General features: G+C 36.5%; 1 protein-coding gene across 1 annotated transcript; it reads right to left on the reverse strand.

Moving 5' to 3' along the window:
- Positions 1-5,188: 5,188 nt before the first annotated feature.
- mob3a (MOB kinase activator 3A) lies at positions 5,189-12,435 on the reverse strand. The gene is made up of 4 exons (XM_061034158.1): positions 12,222-12,435; positions 9,778-10,250; positions 7,286-7,488; positions 5,189-5,498 (listed from the first exon to the last, which is right to left on the reverse strand). The coding sequence occupies exons 2-4, from the start codon at positions 10,193-10,195 to the stop codon at positions 5,469-5,471; spliced, it is 651 nt and encodes a 216-aa protein (XP_060890141.1). The 5' UTR covers positions 10,196-10,250; positions 12,222-12,435; the 3' UTR covers positions 5,189-5,468.
- Between the last annotated feature and the right edge of the window lie 2,409 nt (positions 12,436-14,844).

Genomic DNA, 14,844 nt, shown 5'->3' on the forward strand with positions numbered 1-14,844 from the left:
ATACTCAACAATATTAGGACACAGCTAATAATGCTGCAAAACACAATAGTCAATTACATAGAAGGTGAGCACAGTGGTTTTACATCACCCACCCTTTGTGACGCGTGACAAGACAGACACAGCACGTTTTGGAGCCTGTTGAGGAGGCTCTTCAGACAAACGTGTAGACGCCGTCTCATGGTTGTGATATCCTAGAACTCAGTTGATGCAGCAATGTGTGCACTTCTAACCCATCTGCTAATTGTGAGAAGCCAAAGCAATACTGGCACTGACATGACAAGTCCATAATTATATCCACAGGTATTTAGAGATCAATTGTATTTTGACAGAGACACTACACAGGATGGCAAAATCCTTTTGAGATGACATATTCATTCATATTTTTAATATGCATCTTTTTCATTAAGTCTAGATATTAGCTCCTTATCTTCAGCATTAGAGTCCAAGACAAATTTCACTAAGGGGACAGTAAAGTGTATCATACTCTATCATATCATATTATATCATATATTTTATAGTATCCTAACTCATTGTATTGTATCATAATATCAAATCATGTTGTGTAGTATCTTCTGTATCGTGTGGTATTTGTGAGGTGTGGTATTGTGTAACATCAGATTTTACTGTATGGTATGTTATCCTATCCTCTTCTATACAATCTTATTGATCAAATCACATTGTATAGTAATGCACCCGATCATATTGCTGCATATCATATGGCATTGCATTTTATAGTCAAATATAACATTACTCATGCAGAGAAATGTAAATGCTTTATAGTAGCTTGCACTTTGTTTTTGAACTGAATTTCCTTAGTGATTTCCTAAGGCTCAGAATATATAATCCCTAGTCTGAAGGCCTGCTCTCTATAGCATTAATGTAATGTTTATCTAAGGTATTCAATTTAAAACCATGTACGGTTTGTTTTCAGGAGTCAACTGTCTTGTGACCGGAGGCTTTCTGCCTCTCCTCCTCCTCCTCCTCTTTTCACCTTCTGCACCTCAAACATAAGCCCAGTGGTAGCAAACATTACGCAAGCTTCGAGCTGCCTATCCCTAGCCAAGAGCACATGGTGTAGTCAAAGTTTTAGTTGGAAAACAAGATCATACATTCAAGTGCAGGGGGGTGGGACTGTGTCACTACAGGTCAGAAGGAAGAGGATCAGGACATCATAAATAACTTCAGGTGGCATCAACACAGGCTCTTATGTGAATAGAACTCAATCAGGAGTAACTCAGCTGGAGGTTCCATTCATAGTTAGATGTTATTCCAGACGGGAATATGATGCACAAGAGGCGTTTCTCTGTTGTTGTTGTTGTTGTTGTTGTTGTTGCTGTTGCTGTTGCTGTTGCTGTTGCTGTTGCTGTTGCTGTTGCTGTTGCTGTTGCTGTTGCTGTTGGCGACACTGCAATTCAAGTCCTGTCTGCTAAAATATGGTTTACAAAGAAAAAGCAGTTCTTATGATTTCCACCATATTAGCGTGTTATTGCCTCATCAGAGGTCATGAAACAAACCACATTCTCAGTATATGTATTTGAAAAAAGGTTACTGCATTGAAAATTATTTATTTTCATAATTATCCCAACAACAACAAAACCTTTAACATGTAAACCTCACTAATACAGCCAAGATGGGTTCAAAGCCATTTTAAATTCACGCAACTCTATTTGAAATGCAGAAACAGAGGTTACAAGTTATTCTAAGATATGAATTCTGTATGGCTGAATTTTGATGACGTGTATTAAATCATGTGCAAGACATCAACAATATTTCCATAGGATGCAAAGGTGCATAATGGTGCCATAAACAGTGTTCATGTTGACAGTGTTTATGTGGCCTTTTCTAAACTAAAACCCCCCCACACATTTAAACATTAAAGGATAGAAGAATTTGTAGTACCTTGATATATAGGATCCTAAGTCTGGGCCAGCAGGATGTGTTGCAACAACATTCCTGTTCTATCTATTCTAAACAATACAGTGCTACCCACTGTATGTATCTGTTCATGTGAATAAGAACAGTCATACCAGGAAATGTATTCATGAAATGCACATGTCTGGCATGTTCAAATAAATCTGTCAAAGACCAAGAAGATACGTTTGCTAGAAGCAGCCAGTCGTCTTACAGAGTTACAACATGCTGCATACTTTTCTCTAGTGGGAGGGTCAAAGCCCCAGGCTGCTGCTCATGGTGTGTTTTCTAAGAAACACTCCCAAAGTGAACTTCTAAGAAATAAATATCCTCCAGTAAGGGAACGATTCCTACATAACCTCAGGCAAAAATGCAAATGATTTAGGTATTGTATTAGAAAGACGGCCTACTGGACTACTAAAATGAATCCAATATTCAGCAAAACAACTGGCAGGATTTTGTACCAGCCTTTGTTTTTGTTCTGCTGTTGTTCTATTTGTGCTCTGGAGCACTTCTTGTATTTTTTGTGCTGCACCTGGTTAGACTTGTATAGCCTGTAACAAAAAAAACATTTTGTACATTAATCATGTTTTTTAAGTTCTTAGAATCTTCATTCAGATTTAGTAATATACCAACAACAAGACACCATTACTAGCAAAAAGTATGAAGTTTAAATGTTCCGTTAACTTTCAGGCTGATTTTTATGTCACTTTTTAATCTTTAATGTACCATGCATGCATGTTTTAAATGATAAGCTTCCGAGATATAATCGTGCACATTTCAATGACCATGTGATATCCACTCTTTGTTTTGCAGTTGTGCAACATCAGGCATAATTACAGAGCACAGAGGGACACTCCTACATCAATAACAAAAAGGAAGTTGTGGTTTGCTGTGGATTGGTTGACATGTACATGGAAAAGTTTGGAATATTTTGTGAAGAATTGACATCAGGGGATGTAAAAGTTTTTTTTAAATATAGAGTGAGGAAGCTTACATTGTGTCAGAGCTGCCACTAGTATTTTTAATTATTATTATTAATCATATATTTTACTCAATCAATCATTTAGTCTGTTCTTGTCTATAAGTCACAGATGAATCGTTTAGATAATGAAAAACTAAGAAAAGCTGGAATACGGGGGTACATGTTTGTAGTGTTTGAAAACTGAGCTCGATTAATAATTGTCAGAATAGCAATGTGCGTAAGTTAACTCTGCCCTGGTCACCTATTTGATCTTTTACTGGATGTTTTGTGGGCATTATTTGCTGTTTTCTCCCAAAACCATGAATGCCTTTCATCTCTGCCACATTGCATGAGCTGACAGACTCACCAGCCACAAAACCGTTAAGGGTGTGTGCTCATTCCAACAGTTGCTGATTCACTTTATCTTCCAAACCCTTTTGTCTACGTGTAAATAATCACACTGTACCATCAAAACAACAGACACACACGCTGCTGTGTATAAGCCCTGACAGAGCTGGACGAGCTTTAGTCTGATTGGCTGCGGCCTGGAACTCTTCCCCTTGTTCTTGGCCTCACTCCAGTACTTTCCTTCATGTCTTGTAAGCCTTTTGGGGCTGCCTGGTACATTCCACTAGAGAAAAACAGCAGCGGGAGGGGAGAGAGAGAGAGAGCTTGTCTCACACGTAACACTAGCAGTTCATGCTGCCAGAGTACAGTGGACGGTTTGGAGGAAGTGACTCTGCTGGGAGGAGGAGGAGGAGGAGGAGGAGGATAGGAGGGACAATCCTGTAAGAGGATCAGGTTGCAGCAGGCAATGAGGTCATTTCACTGGTTGACGTTTTTGGGGCAGAAAGTTACATCATCTGTTGATTTTTTAAATGAATATTAAAACATAAAATATAATGTTGAATGAAGGAATAAATGTTATATTTTAGATGTGAGCTGTGCTGATTCTGAATGTTGTTGTGATGGCTGACAGATCATTTTTATTTTAATAACTAATTATTACATTAGTATCCAATCTCCATCTTCCTGTGTATAAAAGTCCGTCAGTTCTTAATAAAATATAAAGGACGATAATGCTAATTTGATCAATACCGCTGTCATTGTACAATTACATGTCATGGAAATTAGCTGCAGCCATAAACACTTTGCTTGGAAGAGTTATGACCATACTATACAGTTTAATCAACTATTTGTTGTTATTTTGATCTGAATACCTCTAAAAACACTGCAGATATTGACCTCCAGCTGCAACAGAATGAGGAGAATGTCCCTTTATTAAATGTACTATTCTGTCAGAAGTTATCGTGTAACGATATGTGCCCATTGTTCACATAATGCAAACTTTTACGACTGATGACTGCCTCTAAATCTGACCAACAATGTGCTTCTCAAGCCCGGTCATGACTGTTGTTGACCCAACCAAACAAAGCTGGGCAGATTGCAAACAAAAACTCTCTCTGTTTTCATCACAGAACAGTCTGGCCTGTTTCTTATACAACCGGATTATTCAAATCATTAACCCGAATCAGGTCTAGAAAGGCTACACCTCCTCTCTTCATCATTTCTATAACTGGGACAGGGTGCAGCAGGGCTACAACATAGACTCCACCATTTCAGGGTTTTTCCCAGCAGAGATGGGTTTTGGTGTGTGATGCCACCCAGTGGACGGTTTCATACCTGCTCTTTTGAACAGGTGCCGGCGCCACTATAGTTGTGTCAAGTGACGTTCGAGTCTCGTGTGACCTTCAGCTGCCAAGTGTATCTGCAACAAACACCTGCAGACTCGTCATCTGAGAAGCTGCCGGATGGCGCAGGCTCCAAAGCGTGCAATGACACAAACTTGATAATGTCTGACTCCACAGCAGTGTGGACTGTATTTAGCACATTTCCAAATGTGTGTGGAACTTCTGAATGAATGGCTACGAGCCTAAAACTTTCTGAAACACCTTTAATGGTGTTCAAAGCAGGACACTTATCCTGCATTTAATGAAATGTGTTTTTCTTATTAGGCACTAACATTTTAGAATTTGTGTGCAATGTTTCATGTTTTCTTCTGACACAAATAATACAACACTACAAAGAAAGGTGGGAAACTAGGTTAGGAAATTGCCTAGTTCTATTAGGTTCAGACTTAAACCTATCAGTCCTGATATAAATATAAATAAATGCGACATTCAAATGATTTTAGAGTAAAGAATCATTTTAATGTAACAACATAGTGACTTTATAGACATACAGTAAGAAATCGTACTAATTTGAGATCATTGTAGACAGACAGGAAGCCAGAAACCTCCTGGAATGATTGAGATTCAAATAAAATAGAAAAAACATCAACACAAACATACACCTCTTAATACTGTGCTCTGATAAAATGTTTGAAAGCTTTTTTTTTCTTTTTTTTAAAGGAACAGAACGCCTCATATGATAAGGTTCTTGCTTTAAACCTACAGTATGTGGCTAAAATAGATTACAGTACTTAAATATAAAAATAGACTCTTTCTGGAATTTGTTCTTTTAGTTCTCTGCTTCAGTCGTCTAGATGGACGGATGTGTTTGTCCGGCATGTGTCTACAGGTTCAGCGCTCCTTCAGTGACACATCCGCGAGGTCATCTCTTTCTGCAGACACACACACAAACACACACACAAAGTGCAGTGAGTTAGACCAGTGAAGGAAATACTAGAACTTCTCACAATGTTAAACCACTTAGGATGCGGTGACTAATTAAAAAAATATATATATATATCCATAAACCCATCAGATAATTTATGTGAAAAGAGTAACAGTAACAGCTTTGCAAATGTAACTCAAAGAGTCATGACAACAAACGTACTGAACACAACCACAAGACTAAAAAACACTCTGGTGCTGAATGCAAATCAGAGAATAAAAAACATCCAAACATCTGCACACTAATCCTCATGCAAACATCCAGATTATTGTCTAATCCTTTAGTCAGACACGGCCTCTCAAAAAGGGTGGCTGGACCAATGACTATGAATTAACAAAGAGCACAAAATAGATCAGTCTATCACTGTTGGGGGATGCAGTAAATCACTATGACTGATACTGCATTATCAGATACTGATTTCTTTGAAGAGAATCTTCTTCAAATTTAAACAATGATTTCTAGAGTTGTTGACTTGTTGAGTGAGAACGAGCAGAATCTGTATCCCAACTCTCTTAACACCTTATCTTAATTTCAAGCTAATGTGATCTATTTGCTGAGGACACATTGCAGCAGGGTCCTGTTACACTTATGACTTCCCCTTGCAAATTGTGGATAAATTTGAGCCCCTCAGTGCTTTTGCATGCTCAGGAATGTACACAAATAAGCTGCTTTTTGATTAGATAAATCTCTTTAAAATGTCACCATTGAAAATACTCTCATGCTGCCAAACAGAGTTAACACATTGCATATTGCATTACAGGTCATTGTCAGTGTCCTAAACCACTGGGTCAGTAGCCTGGGAGGAAGATATATCTTTGAACTTGTGTTTTATTTGCTCTGGCAGATGTAGACTGATTTCCATCCGGTCAATCAAAAACATTTATCTACTATGGAGCAGGCTACAGTTAAGAATATTCCTAAATAAATAACTATCAGAACATTAGAATTGATCAAACTGGACAGGAGTTCACATTATGTCAAATGTATACATTTTGTGTAGTCAATATGTAAGTACTAAAAGCCAAATAAAATTCATGTTGAAAACAGCTACCTTGCCATGCGGCCCACTTCTACATAACAACTTTTGTTCCTCTGATAGGTTGGAACATACAAAGGTTGAGCCGGTTAGTAAAGCCCCTTGTCAATGTAAATGAACTAAGGTCTAAGACTTAATTATAAATTTGGTTTGGTCACAAGGCCACTAGAGCTCCAATAAAATATCCCTTTTTAATTATTATGAGTAATCACTTGGAAAAGTTTAGCCGCTATTTTTTTCAGTCTACATTAATTTAGTTTGAGAGAAACAGAATCTCAGTTACAACATGTGTCCACAAGGGGGCGCTGACAAGATTTTTAACTGTTAAAGAATTAGGTGTGATCCTTATGTTGTTTTGTCTTATATTTATACGTGAATTAAAAAAACTATAAAATTATAAACTATTATTGGCCATTTTAGGACACAAATATCCTTATTAAATTCAAAAATCTAGCATTCAACAGGCTCTTCTTTTTATTTCATTGTGCACTCTAATGCAGGACAACAGTTTGGTGATTTTTATGTGACTTATATTTATACTGGTAAGTTTCAAACAGTTGCATATTTAATATTGAAAAAAAATCTTTACAATACTTCTATAACTAATTTAAAATTGAGTGTTTCAAATCCATCATTTAAAAACTAATCAAAGATTTTGTCCTCCATATTACATCTCCCTTTCCCGCTCTTTGACTCACCAGAGGCTCCAGCTCTTTGTGGTCCGTCAGGTTGAACTCAGTGACAAAGTAATAGAAATGCTTGTAGCAGGTGTTGACATGAGCCTCAGCCCCCATCTGGCTCACACGGTCAAAGTGATGGATGTAGACATGGACAAACACCCGGAACAGACGCGACAAAATCTTCTTAGCCACCTGCATGAAGTGCTTAGGGAAGGGAGTACCTGGGAGTCAAACAGATGGAGACAGAAGAACACCACAGTCAATCCAGAATGACCTTTTGCTATCTATTTCACAGAGAATACCATGATTAAAATACTGATGTGTTTAAAGTTTTTATAGAACATTTCAACTAACCTATAACACATTAACCTCTTTATGTCCTCAAACTGGATAAAAGCATGTTCAAAGAATTAGCATCACTTCTTCCATGATGGAAAATCAACACAACTTTGTCTGAGGGATAATCCTAGGCTCCGGCCAAGCGATTAATTTAGTATGTTGTTTTGCTTTGACTAATTCAATTATATTTCAGGAATCTGTTCCAGAGGACAGACACGTCAGAGGTCGATTCTATTCTTAGCCTGCTGTGCATTGTGTGACCCATTTTTAAATCCATTGCTTAGATGTTTCTGTAGTTAGTCAGGACATGCCCACAGATAGATACATGAAAACTGAGAATGCCACAGCAATAGAAGATAAGCCGATAGTGTTTGAAATGTGCAACATTGTTGATAAACTAATATACGTGGCCTTGCAGATTAAATCATTTAATCCGCTTTTAGATTTATTAATTTCTTTGGAGGGGGGGGGGGGGGCTTCACTCTGCAGGAAATGATCTACATCTAATCTTAATTTTGCCTTTGTGTTCATTACATGTTAATCAGTAAAGAGGATTTTTCAAATCTTTCATGTGACCACTGTTGAAACGGTTAGTCCATTGAAAGAACAATTCATAATTTAGGTCATTTGTTTCATAAAGTACCAAACATGTTCCCATTACAGCAGCCTTTCTCTGGTCAGCAGTCAACCTGCCCATATAATTGACACATAATGACTACCTCATGAAATATTAAGACCCATGAATAAATAGTTGTAAGAAACAACATGGTAGCAAATTAAGAACAATTTTTCCCCAAAACATTATTATTTCTGTCAAGTGATAAATGTAATCTGATTTTTTTTTTAAAACAAGATTAATTTTGTAAAATGTCTGTTAGATTGCAGATTTCGTCTGACATAATCTTGTAAGCATTGTATGAAATCTGTGTGCTGGATCGATATGTCCCCCAAAATGATAAACAGACGACCCCTCCCTCCTTGCATTATTATTATTATTAGATCATTACTTTTACAATTTTGACCACTCATAAGTGTGTCATACTCTGAATACTGTGACCAATGGCAGACATGAATTCCATTTGTTTGATCTGTTACTGTATGAATAATAGGAAAATTATGCTTTTCATTGGGATCTCCCATGAGTCATGACCCTAAACATTTTAGTATTTTTGTTATAACAGAAACAATAATATGAAGTAAGGCTGTCAGCATTAAATAATTACCGTAATCGCCAATAATTAATGCATTACATTTCTTAAATCACAATTAATCGCATGCTGTTTTGTCCTTTTAGGTGCACCATGGAAAAGTAATATCTACCTTATGACATCAAACATTTCACTTTTTTTGACGTTCCTTCCAGCTTTTTTTATTTAGTTTTTGATCCGTAACAACTTCATTTTTCCCTGGTTGAATAAATGTTTTAACCTTAGGCCTTACTTTTTTTTATTTTTAAATATGACGTAATCCAATTTCTTACATGGGAATATAACTGTGATTAATTGTGATTAACTGTTAAAGCGTAGGGATTCATCGCCATTCAAATTTGTGATCGTTTGACAGCCCTAATATGAAGTCATTGGGGACACATATTCCTGGATTATGAAAATGTGAAATTAAAAAATAAGCACCTGAGAGCTATACGATAGGTCAAAAGAAAGTTATTCTGTATTTGACAAGATGCAAATATATGGAAATCTAAACAAAGAGATCAACATTTGTAGCAGAACTATGAATATGCTTTAAATATGAATGTTTATAATCATTAAGTCAACATCATTGGAGGTCTGACTTTATTGGTTTTCTTTGTTCGGACAAGAACAACAATTCAATGTGATTTGGGATTGGCACTGATCATTCTGTTATGATGTGTCATTGAGCAGATAATACATTGAAATAGCCTTACAGACAATAAGAACATTGGCAGTAATTGTGACGCTGAAAGTCTGTTGCTACTGTGAATGAATGGGCGATGGCTTGGATTTTCTCTACCTGAGTCAGAAACCATGATGAGATTCTTAACAGCAGGCTAAAGAAAGGGTCGTTTATACCTGAAACGTTTGAATAAAACCCACTAAACCTTAAATATGGCTGACTTAATCTGGACCTGAGCAGAGGGTTTAAGGCACCAAAGTCTTAACAAACCATATGTAGCTAATCTCAACACTTACCAATGTTGGTGGGGAAGATGTTCTCGTTGTTAATTTGTACCTCGATCCAGTCCATTAGCAGGCTCATGTATTTGGGGGCTGGCAGCGCCGTTGGCTTTTTGTACTTGTGCTCATCCTGCCAGCGGTATTCATACTTGGGCCCCCCGGACATGACCGGGCAGGTCTGATCGGTGCAGGAGTCACTGATGGTGCCATAGATGAGGTTGATGCGGTTAAAGAAGTCGACCACGTGGACGGCCACCCAGTCGTTGAGGTCCTCGCCGTGGGGCAGCGCGACGGCCTGCTTCAGGTCCAGCCCTGCGTTCAGAGACGCCTGGGCCTTCTTGTGCAGCTCAAAGCGTTGCGTCCCGGGCTCAAACTTTCGCTTGGGCCGGAATGTCCTGTCTTTGTTGAAGACTTGTTTCAGGGCCATGGACATGGTTGCATGTGGTGGTGGCGGGCGATTGGCTTGAACGTGTCAGGTAAATTATTATCTGTTGAAACAGCAGCAGTCAAAAGGTTGTGTCAACAACCAGCACAGTGTTATGATTTGGTCTGACTATCTGCTCCGTCTGTGATCCTGCATTTCATTAAAGGAAGGGAAGAGAGAGAAAGGATTTTGATTAATAGATTTCGGTTTTCACTTAAATCTGTACTCTGTTGATCCTTGTGATGTGGTAACTTATTTTCCAACATATCAAAATACTACAATTAAAAACCTTGACAACAGTTTTCATTGTTGTTTTTCTAATTATTCAACTTTTTATTAATTAAATAATTTGGCCTGAAAGATGTCAGAAAATAAAGAGCCCAAAAAAGATTGTTTTATATTTCATCACTATTTACTAGCCTGAAATTGGTCTGGTCTGGCTTTCAAGCACTGAAAATGTACTAAAATGTTTAATCTAGGGCGGCAGCTAATGGTGATTATTAATGAATCACTATCTAAATACACAGTTGTTTGACCCTTTAAATGACATAACAGTGGAAAAATATTAGAGCCCGACCGATAAATCGGCCAACAGATAATATCTCATGATATTAGCATATCCAGTTACTATCAGTATTGGCTAATTTTAGCGAAGACATGCACAGATATAACTAGATTTATTCACCAATCAAATAGCATTTTATCGGGGATTGTCGTATTACACTAGCGGTTCTCTTTCTGGTTGTGACCAGCAGAGTGTGCTATCAGGATTGCAACAAGCATCATCACTCTCCAAACACGAACATGTTACTGTACATCTTTTCCATGTTCCAAGTGTTTGATAACTGCATTTGAGGGGTCAATACAATACATGTTTGTATCTTTATCTAGATCTATCTCTACAGACTGAACATAAGATAGATCTATGAAATATGTCGGCTGATATATATCGGTACCAGATTTATTTTTCTCCAATATCGATATCGGAATCAGCCCCAAAAATCAAATATCAGTCAGGCCCTAAAAAAAATATATCCACAACCAAAATAAATTGATTAACTTTCACAGAGACATAAAAGATCAATAATTACATTTACAATTGAAGGTAATATTGAATACTAATCAATTAACCGGTTGCCGCTGTAGGTCAATCATACAAAATAGTTATAGTTTTGGTTAGCTTATCAATTAATCAAGTTCAGCTTTAATGCAATCCCTTACACTTATTAAACATGTAAGAAGCCTATGTGAGAGTTGGCTAGGAAATTACACAATAGAATTTGTGTCCCAGCTTTGGTATTAACTTGGGCCTCAAGTTGCATTCATTAATGTAGGAAATTACAAGCCTCTCCAAACCTCATTAGAACTTAAAATTCTTCAATTCATGTTTTTTTTTTTTTTTTTTAAATCTTGGTGACATTAAATATGGAGGTCATGTCCCTGTAAATGTAAACATATTGCATTAAGTTTGCTTTCAGTATAAAGTGAGGAAGCCAACATTCAGCATCACGGGTAAAAGACAAGTCTGAACAGTGACAGCACACGGAAGGTGAAGTTGCCTTAAAGATGAAACATCGCCTCAAAGTGAACATGACTCATTTCCTATTTCAGACACTAATTCTGCCGCTAGACCAAGAATCTGCGGAATGACAATAAAACAGAGTTAACCCGTCTGAAACCATCGTAACAGGCACTATTTGGTTTATTTAAACAACCATTGTATATACAGACACCCTCAATGTTATAATAATGTGGTCTTTGTATCGTTTTAAGCCCACTTTTTCAAGATAAAAGCCAGAGATTAAACAGCAGGGCACATGACGACAAGTTTATTCGTGACGTGACTAGCTAAGTCGGTCGGACTTGTTGCTTTCTAAAACAGGTAAAAAAAAAAGAGCCAACAGGACAATATAAAGACACATTATTCACCGTGAATGACATCTTCAACAGTACGGTCTAACAAGCATTATATACGGATGATCAAACGGTGACGAAACCGCACAGTTGAAAGCCACTTTTCCAGACCAGAACTTACTTGTTCCGCCTTCCTGTTCCGTCAGTTTCCTTCGATCTTCTATCGAAATTATCTGCTTCCTGGTCAATAGCTTTGCGTCAACGACATGTACGCACTACATTATGGATACATGTTGTGAAATTACTGTTAATTCAATAAACATGTCACTTTACTACATAAACTAATGTCTGACTCCTCCCTGCGAAACGAAAAGTACACCAGCGTCAGGTTAGAGACGTTAGCAACAACTTCCGGTCTGAACTTTCAAAATAATGCACTTCTTTGACCAAGTAATGTCAAAGAAGTGCATAAATGTAATGCCTTAATTATCGTTATTGGCGATTACGGTAATTATTTAATGCTGACAGCCTTACTTCATATATAAAAATAAGGCCTAAGGTTAAAACATTTATTCAACCAGGGAAAAGGGAAGTTGTTACGGATCAAAAACTAAATAAAAAAAGCTGGAAGGAACGTCAAAAAAAGTGAAATGTTTGATGTCATAAGGTAGATATTACTTTTCCATGGTGCACCTAAAAGGACAAAACAGCATGCGATTAATTGTGATTTAAGAAATGTAATGCATTAATTATTGGCGATTACGGTAATTATTTAATGCTGACAGCCTTACTTCATATTATTGTTTCTGTTATAACAAAAATACTAAAATGTTTAGGGTCATGACTCATGGGAGATCCCAATGAAAAGCATAATTTTCCTATTATTCATACAGTAACAGATCAAACAAATGGAATTCATGTCTGCCATTGGTCACAGTATTCAGAGTATGACACACTTATGAGTGGTCAAAATTGTAAAAGTAATGATCTAATAATAATAATAATGCAAGGAGGGAGGGGTCGTCTGTTTATCATTTTTGGGGACATATCGATCCAGCACACAGATTTCATACAATGCTTACAAGATTATGTCAGACGAAATCTGCAATCTAACAGACATTTTACAAAATTAATCTTGTTTTTAAAAAAAAATCAGATTACATTTATCACTTGACAGAAATAATAATGTTTTGGGGAAAAATTGTTCTTAATTTGCTACCATGTTGTTTCTTACAACTATTTATTCATGGGTCTTAATATTTCATGAGGTAGTCATTATGTGTCAATTATATGGGCAGGTTGACTGCTGACCAGAAAAAGGCTGCTGTAATGGGAACATGTTTGGTACTTTATGATCATTTTTGAAGTGTTTATCCTAATACACTAGGCCTATATAACACTGCACTCTTATTTTTATGCTTGTATTTTAAAGCTCTCTTATAAGGCCTAATTTTATAGCTTTGGTTTATGTTGTTTTTCATTTTATATGCTGTTTGGTTCTTAAAGGTTTGTTTGAATGATTTTTCTAATTAATCTGTTAATGTGTTTCTTCTGCCTTTTGTCATGACATTGTCGTGAGTGAAGCACTTTAAATTGTCTTGTTGCTGAAATGTACTTTATAAAAAAAAATGTGGTCGTGCCTTAGAGTTTATATGCTATGTAGGCTAGTCTTTAAGTGAGATGAAGTGTGTGGATTTTGTGGACTGTACCTAATATATGGGTTTAGGCTCTTGGTTTGTGAAGCAAAACCTTCTTTCCATTTTATCTTTTTTTCTGTAGGAAATTAAATGATGATCTAAAGTTAACTGTACCTTGGATATACTAAACATAGCCTACACTCCTTCAATTTTATAGCAAGCTCCTAATATCTTAAAACTGTCTACTGAAATATCCCAATTTTTATTTCAGAACACAGAAAATTTAGGTTTGAAGTGATATTTGTATTCATTGATCGCAAATTGAATGTCTTCTCATGACAGTGACTCTGTTTCGTACAGCAGTATTACTGTAACTGTGTCTTTTACTTGCTTTCACACTAATTTGAGTAGGCCTATAGGCTAAGAATATTGTCAACTTAACTTGTATATACATTTATTGTGTTGTCCATATTTTTGAAACTCACTGGATTTAAGATCTGTTTATATCATTATAAATGAATTTAGTTTTTTAATCCTGAAAAACAAAACTTTTATTTTGAAGACTAATTCAGCAATGTCCGGTCAGCGTTGCCTGGCAGCTCAAAACCGGCAGAGGATCATGTTGATCTTTTCGAGACTTAAGACCTAAAGACGAAATGAAACATAATTCTCCTTTAAACTACTGTTTTCTTTTCTTTTAGGAGAACATCTTAAAATAGTTTTGAGATTTTTCAGTTTAGCGTTTCACAGTTTTTACCAGTGAGCCTTAATGATTAAAATGTACTCTATTACCCTGCACACATAGGCCTATTTAACACTTGTTCCTGGGATGTAATTCCCACATTTCTATTGTTCAAACTTATTCAAGTAAAAGGTTTGTATAATGGTTCTTATTGTGGTGTGCATACTGTCAGCAGTAAGAATCTGAATAATTATAGCATTGCATTCATATGCACTAGGCTATGTAGGCTACACAGTTTTTACTCTGTCTTCAAAAATATTGTCAAATACTTTATATTGGACCTATGATTATTTTGATTAAGTTTCATAACACAACATGCATGATGATTAGTTCATAAAACAATTTACATATCGGTTAAAATGAATAGTAAGTATACTTTTAATACTGCTTTTTTTACTTTAAAGAACAAAACCCAAGAGTCCTTT

This window comes from Labrus mixtus, chromosome 3 (genome assembly GCF_963584025.1).
Source record: "Labrus mixtus chromosome 3, fLabMix1.1, whole genome shotgun sequence".
Lineage (NCBI taxonomy): Eukaryota > Metazoa > Chordata > Actinopteri > Labriformes > Labridae > Labrus > Labrus mixtus.

Coding starts and splice junctions, on each gene's coding strand:
- mob3a (XM_061034158.1), bottom strand. CDS start 10,195: ATGTCCATGGCCCTGAAACAAGTCTTCAACAAAGACAGGACATTCCGG. Junction 7,489..9,777: donor CATCTTCCCCACCAACATTG/GTAAGTGTTGAG, acceptor TTTGACTCCCAG/GTACTCCCTTCCCTAAGCAC. Junction 5,499..7,285: donor ACAAAGAGCTGGAGCCTCTG/GTGAGTCAAAGA, acceptor GTGTGTCTGCAG/AAAGAGATGACCTCGCGGAT.